The sequence below is a fragment of the Limulus polyphemus genome, unplaced genomic scaffold (assembly GCF_000517525.1).
Source record: "Limulus polyphemus unplaced genomic scaffold, Limulus_polyphemus-2.1.2 Scaffold5146, whole genome shotgun sequence".
Lineage (NCBI taxonomy): Eukaryota > Metazoa > Arthropoda > Merostomata > Xiphosura > Limulidae > Limulus > Limulus polyphemus.
The window spans coordinates 52,811-66,056 of NW_013670756.1; the positions used below are offsets into that span (position 1 = coordinate 52,811).

General features: G+C 32.7%; 1 protein-coding gene across 3 annotated transcripts in view; it reads right to left on the minus strand.

Annotated features, from left to right (window-relative positions):
* Positions 1–799: 799 nt before the first annotated feature.
* The window catches only part of LOC106472185 (surfeit locus protein 4 homolog), a 16,030-nt gene continuing 3,583 nt past the window's right edge, over positions 800–13,246 (minus strand). For 2 of the 3 annotated variants that reach the window (XM_013932811.2, XM_022400794.1), the window contains exons 2-4: positions 10,884–11,147; positions 5,765–5,808; positions 800–1,760 (exon numbers count right to left, since the gene is read on the minus strand). In XM_013932811.2, coding sequence (XP_013788265.1) covers positions 1,307–1,760; positions 5,765–5,808; positions 10,884–11,147 — 762 coding nt within the window. In that variant the 3' untranslated portion in view covers positions 800–1,306. Of the gene's footprint in view, positions 1,761–5,764; positions 5,809–10,883; positions 11,148–11,625; positions 11,700–13,246 lie in introns of those variants that run through there. The other variant, XM_022400793.1, reaches the window with a different exon arrangement.

Here is a 13,246-nt window from a genome sequence, read left to right on the forward strand (position 1 = left end):
GGCATTCTAGTAGCTTGTATTTATATATGGTTGAAAATTACTACTGCTGCATGTTTATAATTTTTGGTTACATTTTATTGAAGGAAATAAGAATCTGTGGAGAAATGAACCATTTTGCTCTGACAACACTTACGAAATCCAATGCAAGTTTCTGATTTATGTTATAGTTTCCTAGTGCAACATGTAATTTTAGAAATAAATATGAGGTTTTTACTATTAATTAATAAAAACCTTTTTTACCTGTTTTACTAGGTAAGAGGTTTAATTTAAAGATGAATATCATCAAAGACTGAAAATAATTACTTGTTAGGTATTAGAATTATTAATGTAGCAATTTTTATTTAACACTAACTCTATAATCTGTTCCCACAAAACACTGTTAATAAGACCCACTGAATAAAAAAACTAAATATAAATAAGGAAGACTTTTACTTTACTGAGTCAGGTCTCAACAAACTAATGAGCCTCTGCTTATTTTTATAACTCATTTCATGAACAATAAAGTAAACAACTTATTTTTTAAACACTCAAACAGTAATAAATGGTTACACTAAAGGAATCACGTTTTCCTAACACATACTAGAATCCTGTTTCAGTAAAAAACAAGTGTTCCATCTATTTTTCATACCTTTCGTAATTACTGTCATCTTTCACTTTATTTATCTATATTGCTATGTGTGTGAATGCGTATAGCTAGTATAAAAGAATCATCCTATTCAAATAAACCAAAACAGACCTCATCAAGAAAGGTAATTTTGACATTTTAAAAATCATCAAGACTCAATAACTATAGAAAATATCATATGGAAGCAAAATATTTTGACATTATATTGATTAAGTTAAAAAAAAATACAAATATCGGAGATGGTGAGATGGAAGTTCACAAATCATTCGATATGGAATTTCTCAGATGCCAATATTACAATTTTGGTAATACACCACAGTAATCGACATTAAAAAACAATATTTGTTAACTCTGTAAGTCCAGTAGACAGGTATGTAAGTCTAAATCATATAAAAAGCATTACAAAAAAAAAAATATTAAAAAGTTAATTTCATGCAATGAGTACTATTAAATGCTTTCAGTAATTTACTTTGTTAGTTCATCGTATAAAGTAGCTATATTATTATTATTTGCACAAGCAACTGCATTGTAGATCGATATTTCATACTTGCTGGAAGAAACTGTAAAAATATTTTTGGAGACTGGATATTTAAAGCCCAAAATATATAACTTATATTTATTTATGCAAATGTGCACAAAATGTGTAGTTTTATTATACGCCATTTCTTGTTCCAAGTTAATCTACCACCGTTTCTTCTGTTCATCCATGCTGACCCCACCAGGTCCTAAAGATACAACCATCAATAATCCACCAATTACAGACAAGGTCTGGAAAAAATCATATTTCAGGAAATCTCTCATTGGCTTGTATGAGGGAATAGACCACCAGGCATTTAAGTAGCAGTTGAGACACATAAGCCAAAGAACCAAAACTAAAGCAGAAAGTTTTGTTTTATAGCCAATGGTAACAAGCACCATTAGGCCCGAAGCCACAATGTTCTGGATAACTTGGATGAAAGACAGCTCTAGTCGGAGAACTGTGATAAACATGAATACCAGCAAGACTCGTCCAGTTAGTTGTAAGTAATTACGAGGTTTGTTGTCATCTAAGGATGGCAAACCAGCAAACAGACTCTTACCCTCTACTCTACTTTCAGCAAGCAGCAGCAGCAAGGCTCCAACCAGAGACAGGTTCCTGTATTCATCAAACCAAAAAGAAACATGCAAATATTAGAGAAAAGCCAAAAATTACTTCAAGGTTACTAAAAAGAAAAGATAAAGGAAGATATAATAAATAAATGTTATGGCACTGCTAATGGAAATACCATAAGACAAGTATCAGGAAAACATTTATTGTCCTGAACAATACAACATTCATGATCCAAAATGTTATGTTAAAACCAACAGATCTTTAGAAAATACCACATTTCAATGTCAATGTAAAAGTAAATACACTTAGAAGTCATGGGTCAGAGATTTAGATTTTTAAACATGAGTGTGTATTACACAGAAAACTGTAAGATACTACAAAGTATCTCATATGTCCTGCAAAATCTAATAATAGAGTTCAAAAGCCATACTGTCTATATTTGATAGATGGTACATGTGAGTGAATCTAAGATGGATTATGTTTGACTTGAAACACTAAAGATGAAATTTAGGAGAGTAAACATAACATTTAAAAATTTCATAGATTGATTGAACATAAATGTAAATAATTTTTGATGTTTTGATCTTAAGCAACATTAGAAGGAAGATGTTTTAGCATGCAATATTCTACAATATTCTGTTAATTAGTGAGTTTAACTTAGCCCTGGTTTGCTGAGATCGACAGTGAGTGATTCCAGAATATGAAGTTGTAAGTCTGTTACGCTTCTACAAACAAAAGTTAAAGGATGAACTTTTCAAAATGTCTGAGTAAGCAACAAGCTTTTTGTATTAACTGTAAGTTTATACAATTAGTATATACACTAAAATCAAAGCAATAAAATAAATACTCATACATATACCAGATAAAATATAATTTTACAGCTACAAATATTTTATTCATATCCTAATACTAAAAACGATTTTGTCTTCTTTGTTTTGGGCATAAAACTCAGTTTGACATAGCTGATTGCAAAGAAAAGATCACACTATTAAAGTGAAGGTTTTACTTTGAAAGTTAATGCTTGTAACTGAATGACTCAACTGAATTTTAATTATCAACTTTTGATGCTCAAAAATATTGACAACAGAAATCGAAGGTACCTAACACGAACCAATGCATTCTATCATTACAATTTTTTTTTATGTTAATATATGTACTCTTGGTTAGACTAATTTATTAAATTATGTACTTTGTTTACTAAGCTAATTTTTTATATCTGATATATGTTGGTAGCCACCTTTGATCAAAAGTTACTGATGATCTACATGTGACAAGCTCAAATAAAATGATACATGTTTCTCACAAATTTTAATAACTCTTAAAAGACAAATTTTGTACAGTACAAAACAGCTAAAATAAGAAGTTTAACAATGAAACTAGAGAAATTCAAATATTAAACCCTTCAGATATATATATACTTATTTACTGTTTATCTCATGTATTAAAGCATGCTATCACTAATTAAATGTGGTTCGCATAATAATTTTTTTTTCCTGTAATAATGTCAAAAAAAGGTTGTATTAATTTGTGTTACGAAAAATAGACCAATAAGTTTCCAAAGGTCTAGAGCAGTGTTTCTACCAGACAACCCCTGTGTCTGAGCTTTGGTCATTATGACCCCTCCCCATAATTCCTGCAAGGAGGAAAAATTTCTTGATGTTTCTTGGTGCAGTTCATCATAGTTCAGAACAAAGGAGATGTGTGCACCTCTCACATAAAAAAAAACAAAAAAAACACAGCATAAACAGTTTGTGACCCCTCTGGAAACCTGCTTGGGGGTCGCCACCCATCATTGGAGAAACACTGGTTCAAAGAATTCTAATGGAGAATATCAAAGACTACTTAAAATTATATATGTTGGACTAACTAAATGTAACAGGCTAGTATAGATGTCCATGTATAACATGTATATAATTGCATAGGCAGGATTTGTGACCAAAATGTGTGTGTGTAGATGGGTGGTGGTGGTGCAGAACAGGCCAATTTAATTATTGTAAATGTTGTGTGTGTACTACATCCCAAAGAAAAAAAGAGCAGGGGAGGCAAATGTCTCCCTTACCCATGGCTAATAGACCAAGCATGTTTCAGGGCATGAAATTCATAATGGCAATTACCATCATATTTTTGATAATGGCTGTGGTGCCTTTATAAAATCACTAAAATCCATGGCTACCATTTGGCCGTCGTGCCTTTACTATCTAAATTTCTAGTGCGTACCGCAATAAAGAGAAAACCATTGGGGATCACAAATACTAGACTTGCAACATACAAAAACTACCTTGTTATGAATGATACATCACATACGTTGCATGTAGTGGATGGAGTGAAGTTTCATTTTAATTGTCAATAAAACGTTCATGCAGATTGTTGAGTTATACTATACTGCAGGCTCTTAGTAGTAGCAAGCAATTCAAATTGTCACTCAAACAACAAACACGCAGAACTTACACAAAGATTCACAGCGACAGCAGCACATGACGATCAAAGTCAGCATTTACATACACTGGTCAGAGTGAAGTGTAAGACTGCATATACTCCTTGCATTAAACATGCTAAAAAAGGAATAGAGAATGCAGTGAAACTTTTTTCTGTGGTGGTCATCGACCAGAAATTGGAAATTTTTTTTGTCAGTAAATATGTAGATTATATCCTGATTTTTTTAGAAAATGAAGGTAAACAGAATATGTCAATAATTCAGCTCGTTAAATTTTATGTGCAAACCCACCAAAGAATTAGACCTACTACATTAGCTAGCTACAGTTAACATTACTGAATTACAAGTAGCGAGTTGTGCAATGCAATGTGTGATGATGCGTAATTTATAGGTTATGACCATGTGTAGCCCTAGTTCACTGTTTATCGGCACTAGCCCACATTAGAAATTATCCAAAAAAATACTAGTTGGATATATTAATAAGAAATTTTTACATGACTTTTAAGGTCACCAGAGGTCAAATCCTGGAAACCTTTAAAATGCTTCTCCTCCCAAAGATTTTGTTTGATACTTCTCAAAGTTAGACAAATTAATAAGTGGAGAGAGGTGCCCAACAGTTGTTGACGATTTTCAGGTCCAATGTCATTTGGGGTCTGGAGGGGAAGGGGGGACTAGGAATGTTATTAAAGTCACCAGGCATATTAGATCAGGATGATACCTCTTTTTTTTATCATAAAGCTGACATATTGTTACTTCATAAGTCTCATTTGTTAAATTTAATACTTACCTATCTGATAAATATAATCTGGACAGATAGGCCAGCTTCCAAGCCCCCAATGAAAAAAACTTAATGCCATATATATGAAACTAATTGGGAAATTCATTTCTATTCCATTAACATTAATGTGTACTGTGGCCTTAGTGCCCTCCAGTTAATTAATTTTTTTTTATCTTGGTGCCCTTGAAAATGAGAGAAAATCCAAGGCCAAATAGTCTTGTCCTAAAAATGATGAATTTCCTGGCCTGATGTTTGCTGATGGGGATTCAAACATGAAGACCACAGATTGCGAGTCAAGCAAGCTAATCAAGAGACCATGCCAGGCATTTAAAATCTAAACTTTGCCTAATTATACAAGTCAGCATGCCAGACTAGATAACTATCATTCCTTGATCTGCAATCTACACACACTATCTTTTTAATAACTATCTAACAAGGTGCAATCTTGAAATGATTGTAAGCCTTTAAACATTTTCTCTTATTATCAATTTAAGAGTTTCATTCAAGACTATACATATTAGTCAATAGATTTATAATGTATTTTCCTCCACTTTTCTATGTTTTCAGAATAAATCTATGTGAAGAAGAGATTCTTCGCTGTTTGACTTATTAGGAAAAACAATGACATTTTGTTTGTTTTGTTGTACTAAATTTATACATATAAAAAATCATTTTCCTTTCATCAGTGTACTTGGTTTTTAGGCACGTCAGCATGCTGTACTGCTATTTGTTAAAAATCAAAATATTTTGGGGTTAGCTGATTCCTGAAAATTAGTATTTAAAATAATGTATATACAGGTCTCATCATTATTGCATATATATATACATAAAACTCACCTCAGCAAAAACTGTAGATCCCATAAAATACTATATGCTACAGTCTGCAAAAGAAAAATAAAACTTTTGTAGAACAAAATTATATGTATTAAAAAGTGAAAAAAAACATTTCATGCTAATGAGTCAAAATTATTTTGCAAATCATAATATTTCCTTCTTCTAAAGTGCTACCTGAGAAACTAGCATCAAAATTTGTAAAATAGCTTTATCTTATAATGGCTATTAGCCTGTCTCACTAAGTATGAAGAGTAGAAAAAGAATTAAGAACAATGGTGGTTTCTACAATATAAATAAATTAGAGACAACATAACCTCCTCTTACAGCTTATAAAGGTGTTATAATAATGAAAACAGAAAAAAATCATAATTGTACTAGCTATAAATTTGTATTGTAAAACAGAACAACATAAAAACCAAAATATTTATTAGATATAATGATGTGCTGTTGTACAGACTGTAAATGTGCTGGAAACAAGCCGCCTGGAATACAATGATATAGAACACTAAACATACCAGAAGCAATCTGTCTCTAATACAAAAATACAAGAGACTTGATACACTAAACATACCATAAGCAATCTATCTGGAATACAAAGATACAAGACACTTGATATGCTAAACATACAAGAAGCAATCTGTCAGGAATGCAAAGATACAGGACACTTGATACACTAAACATACAAGAAGCAATCTGTCAGGAATGCAAAGATACAGGACACTTGATACACTAAACATATCAGAAGAAATATGTCTGGAATGCAAAGATACAGGACACAAAACGTAACAGTTATGTATGGAGTTCGATGATGTTACTATAAATATACACACACACACAATGCAAATAAACAGTTAAATATATGATTATAGCATACATACAAGGGTTGCTATGGCAAAGAAAGATACAAAAGAACCCACTTATTACAAAAATAGTTACCAAGAAAAAAAATTTAAGAGAGTAAAACATCAATTTTACATACTTCTTTAAGGGAAGCAGGTACATGAAATCAAGTTGTACAAGAATCAAAGTTTCACTGAAGGTAGCAATTCATTATCAGAAAAAATAATAAAACTGATTATCAAATCAAAATTTAAAGCTCATATCTAACTGTGTATGTATATTTTGCCCAGATGTTATTGAAAACCAAAATATATATACAAACTTTTACCTATAACATGCATTTTAACATTTTCTATTACAGCATTTGAAAAGTGATTCAGTTACATGTGCACTTGTATGGTTTGAACTTGTAATGCATTACAAGTGAATTGTTCTATACTAGTAACACAGTATGTTATATTAGGCCTAGGCTGTTCAGCAGGTTGATGTTTCTGGAAAAATCCACATTCAACTGTATTACAAGCACAGTGATAGCACAGATATATTACCTTAGGACTGGGTTAGTGCATTTCTAAACACACAACAGGGCTTGACATGAAAGCAGAAAGACTAATTTCTTTGTAACCTTTATTTATGTAATATCAAAGTCCATAATGCCTGACCTCAGAAATCCCAAGAACATAGTACTTACACAGTGAACTCCCAAACCTTTCATACCACTTACCTGGTTTCTTGTACTTTTCTTATCATCATTTTTATCATAGAAAAAATTATTTTTATTATAGACATCACACTCAAATAGTAACTGGTAAATATTAAATGACCAAACCCATTAAAACTGATTGTTTTAACCCTCAAAGTTAGCACTATGCAAGTCTTTTGTACAATACACTTGAATTATACTGAAACAGTTTTCCTATGACATTTTTAACTTGAATTAGCAGATTAACTTTAACTCAGCACTTTTCAGCTGTTATAAACAACTGGATAATTGTGATGGTCATGTTATAGACACATGACACTTGATATACAGGTAGTGGACAAAAAAAATGGAAACACCTGGGTAAATGAGGGATAACAAGTATATGCAATGCAGAGCCTACCACACAGGCATGGCTCATCTATTAATTAAGCAAATAATATCCCAGCATGTATAGGTTCATGTATAAAAATGCTGGACAGACCTGGTTGCCTATAATTATGGTTAGCATGGCTGCAAGAGGAGACCTCAGTGATTTTGAAAGAGGAGCGATTGTCGGGAGCTTCAGTGACCAAGACAGCTCAACTTACTGATCTTTCACAAGCAACGGTGTCTAAGGTGATGTCAGCATGGAATTCTGAGGGAAAGACATCATCAGCAAAGGGCAACAGTGGGCAGAAGCACATACTCCAAGATCGTGATGTCCATGCATTAATTTGAACTGGAAGACAAAATAGTCCAAACCTCATGAATAATATTTATGAAGTTAGTTGCATTATTCTCTCGAGTAAGAAACTACTTCAAAAAGTACAGGGAGACCTCTTATTTGCAGCATTTTTTATTGGTTAAAATATAAGACCCTACTTGAATCAGAATATCTTATGATTTATAAGTTTCTCTTAAATGCTGTGCTGAGTGCCAAATAGTCCACAACTTTATTTTTGTTTTATTTTCAACATTAAAAAACACAGATCAAATTTAAACCTAGAGCAAAGGCAGCCAGTTTCATCAAAAACAGTCTGTTGAGAACTTCCACAGAACAGGATACCATAGTTCGATTGCACATCCAGTGAAGTCTATGGAATACCGAGCAGTGGAGAAATGTGATACAGTCAGATGAATCATCCTTCACCATGTTCTCAACAAATGGATGAGTGCATGTGTGGTGCCAACCTAAAGAACTCTACAGCCCTGAGTGCTTAGTTCCAACAATGAAGGGTTCCGGTGGTTCCCTAATGGTGTGGGGCATATTTTCCTAGTATGGATTGGGTGCACTCATACCCTTGGAAGGCAAGGTCGATGCCAATCGTTACTTAATGGTACTGAGTGATCATCTTCATCCCAAGTTACAGAATTTCTGTCCTGCAGAGAGGGGTGTCTTTTAAGATGACAATGCCCCTATCTACAGAGCATGAGTAGTCACCCAGTGGTTTGAGGAGCATGACACTGACGTTATCCATATGTCATGGCCTTCTCAGTCACCAGATCTGAACCCAATCAAGCATGTATGGGATATTCTGGAATGATGCCAGAGACAGCATTTTCCACTTCCATCAACTAGGCGTGAGTTGACTGACTTTCTCTTGGAAGAGTGGTGTTGCATTCCCCATGCAGAATTCCATATGCTGGTAAACTCTATGCCACGGCACATGCAGGCCATACTGGCAACACATGGAGGCCCATTAAGTAACTTTACATAGGTGTTTAAACTTTTTTGGCCACTACCTGTAGCTCCTTTTTTGTGTGCTACAAATTTTAAGGTAATGGTAAAACCCAGTTAAGAAAGGTGGTCTTTATTTTTTCTACAAATCCTGTTTATTATAGTTTTTTTTTTTAACATTATTTTGAATTGATTTTTCTTCATTATTTTTTTCAAGGTTATTTTTATTTCACATACTTCATGACATTTCACTTAATCTTATTTTATTTCATTTACACATTTACACCCAAATATTACCTCCAAATGACAAAAGCATCCCAAAAATAAATTTTAGGTTTGTGACCAGTTAGCAGCAGAATCAAAACAAGAAACACTTGAAAGCTGCTTTTTTTAACCTTTTAACAACAGGTACCCCTTTAAACACCTTTTTGTGCAAGTCACCGCATTACATTCAAAATTTCATTAAACAACTTTACTATCAATGTATGTGAATGAAATTAACATTATAATGTATTTTATGATTTGAAGTTTTATGTTATCTAGGTTTTAATTCCTTTATTTCAAAAGAAACCTTTAAAAAATATATTAAATTTTGGTTTTGTGTTGTCACATGAAAAATTTCAATTTTCACACTTGCTATCTTGACTCAGATAATGCCAGTTCTGTAGATGTATGTCTAGACAATTAGGTACATTTACTTGCCCTGTTGACACATAAGATTAAAAAATTCTCTTTTTGAATGCAGTAGAAACAAGTAATAAATTTTGTCAACCCATGATGAGTGCCATGCCCACATTTTACACATATACGTTTATAATCATTAGAAATGATTATTTTGAAAGTGGCATTCATTTTTCATCATCAGGTAGATGTAACTGCCTGTAGTATTGTTGGCTGCTTTATCCATGATAGCACTTAGTTTTCTCTTAGTTAAATATGTTATATTTAGAGACAGTTAAATTGCATTTAGGTTTTACTTTTATATCTTAGTTAATTATGGATTATTTATGTTTTAAAATGCAGAATTGAAAGGTTTAAATAGTTTTTAAATTTATCTCAAAACATTGCTCCAGTTCTCAAGGCTCACGATCTTGCATGAGTGCAAGCTAATTTTGCCAAGGGCTTGTGCATCTCTTCCAAAGATATTGTAATACACACCAAGAGTGTTATTCACTTGTTGAGATGAAAAATAAATGGTAAAGGTGAGGAAAAGAAAACATTAAGTATATGTGAAAAGGGGAATACCTGAAATCCCAAATATAACCAAAAGAAGATCTTTCAAGATATTTTCCAAAGTATTAAAAGGTATGTACATTTTTCTATTCCTTAATTTTAAACTTTTCATTGCACTGCATGTTGTTGATAATATCTACAGTTAGTGATATGGTAGAGAAAATGAAAAATAAAATATAAACATTTACTTCAAGAAACTTTTGATATTTATTCTGGAGGTTCTAGAGGTTATGCAAATAGAACTCAAAAACTGTAAGATGAAGAAAAGTATTTTTATACATAAAATGAAAATCATATTGCATTCGTACTATTAAGAGTTTGAGTGCAAATAACTACAACAGTTAAACAACATATTTCATTAGAAACACTAAATTAAAATATTTTCATTCTTTGTGTACAAGATACTTATAATCGTTAACAAAATCTTACCAGTTTTTGTGATGTTATATTAAGAAATCTCAGAGTTACTGTGTGTGTAATTCCCTTACGCCTGTGCCAAAAAAGGGTTAATAAATGCCTAACGTCAATTTCAACATTATTCATTAGATAAAATAATGTGTTAGAAGACTGAATATATATGTAAATATTCATTTTTGTGGACAGTTGTCACAATTTTTTGATTAAATATTTCATGACTGCCAATTCTTTCATGCCAAACAGTACCTCTGAATTCAACATATACAACTTACCTGAAGGATCACAATAAAGAATAACATCCCACAAGCATAGTCCACCTTGAATCGTGTCAACACCATAATCGAACCTCCAATCTGCCCAAAAAGATTGAAAACTACAAATAATGTTGCAAGAAACCATCCACAGCCCCAAGAAACATTCATGTAATCTCTCTGTTCATTCCACTGGAACCACATACGAACTCCATCTTCCAGAAATGTGCTGACCAAGCATAATCGTGCTAAAAATGGCAAAATAGACTTGCTTTGTCTTAGCACCTAGATGAAATAAAAAAAACCACAATAAAACCCATAGCTCCTATATGTACTGAACTAAGCAATAAATTAACTGAAGTTCAATGTACACAATCTGCACTAAAAGGTAGGTAATATTCAGGTATACTGATATCCAATAGTCCCTACAAAAATTATGGTTCAGAAAATGTTATTTAGTGAATAAATTGACATTGACAGGAAGGGGGAAAAAAACAACAACAAGTAAATACATGCGTGTAAATAAGAAATATGCATTCAAAATGATGTATTGCTCAACACAAATCTGGTCAGCTTCTTTTTTCCTGTTGTGATCTTTTACTGGCTGCTAGGGTAGGAGACGCTTTCCTAAATACATCTGCATAGTAGAAGAATAAAATCTATACTTTTATGTCAGACAAAAAAGTCCTAGTGTGGTATCCCTTAATTCTTGTAAACGAATTTTACAAATAACATATACATGGTAGAAAACCCCTTCTCATACAAACATCTATGTCAACTCTTGAGATGGGTTTTCCTTGTCCCAGGGAGCCGACACAGGTGCAGGGTCAAACAGGTACATACTTTCATGAGGTAGCCACTGCTGTACCTTAGCAAAAGGGTATTTACATGTTTACAACCTTTGGACATCTGATATACAAAGATGTCATTAACTATGCACAAAGCAAGTAAACAAAAAATTTAGAAAAAAATTAGTTGCATATACCTTACTACAGAGACATTCTAAACTAGTTATGAAAACATGAAATTAAGTTATTGCAATTTTAACAAATATAACACCTTAATATCTAATCTATAATCATACATTCTCCTCGCAGAACTGTCTGCATGTTAAAAATTTGTAGGTCTTGTAACAATGAGAAGAAAAATACTCAAGCTCCCATGAAAGCTAAATGCTGACATTATATAAAAAAACCTTATGCATAAATAATCTTTACTTATCACTGTGATCATGGTTGTCCATTGTAATCAAGTAAGACAGCCATATAATTTCATTTTCAGTTATTTCATCTCATCTCGATATCTATGGGACTGAAAATGTTATACAGTCCTATATTTACTTGGAACTTTCTTCCACACTCTGGGAACTGTCAGTCAGCAAGAAGTTGAGACTGGTTACTGAAGAGTTTCCTCAAGGCTCTTTTGCCTTTACCTTCTTGAATTTCACTTGATTCAAATGCAGCAGTAGATATATAATTTAACACTGTACACTGGTAAGTGCCAGGACAGAAGTAGCTTGCCTTAGTCCTGTGGTAGCTCAGTTGGTAAAGAATTGACCCCAAAAGACTAGTATGAGCTCAAGGTCCCAGGTTTAAACCCTGGTCAGAGCACCAATATAATAAATCAACACTTTAAGAAATATTCCATGAAATGAGACTTTATTTGAGAGACTTAGCTCACATTTGAACTCTGAAGATGATGCTCTATTAAATTTTTGACACTTAGTTCACATTTGCACTTTGAGGCTGATGCTCTATTAAAAAAACAATCATGACTCAATTCCAATACTCTATTTTTGAACTACCACTACTCAAGTATTTGAGACACTTAGCTCACATTTGTACTTTGCGGCTGATACTCTATTAAATGAACTATCACGACTCTAGTCATCATACTCTTAAATTAACTATCAGAACTAAAATATTTGAGACACTTAGCTCACATTTGCACTGTGAGGCTGATGATCCAGTAAATGAAAGATCACTTCCCAAGTCAATACTCTATTAATTGAACTATCATGACTCAAGTATTTGAGGCACTTAGCTCATATATGCCCTCTAAGGCTGATGCTCTCTTAAGTAAACCATCATGATTCAAGTCAATAATCTGTTAAATGAGCTATCATAACTCAAGTTGATAATCTATCAAATGAACTATCACGACTCAAGTATTTGAGGCACTTAGCTCACATTTGCACTGTAAGGCTAACACTCTATTAACAGAACAATCATGACTCAAGTCACACCCAGATTTCCCCACTGTTATAAAGACGTACTTAATACTTTCAGAATTAAAATAAGACCCCAAACTCCCGCGCTTTTGAAAAATTTACCACTCTTTTTTTAGTGGACCAAAAAAAAAAGTCTACCATTTGAACACGCGAC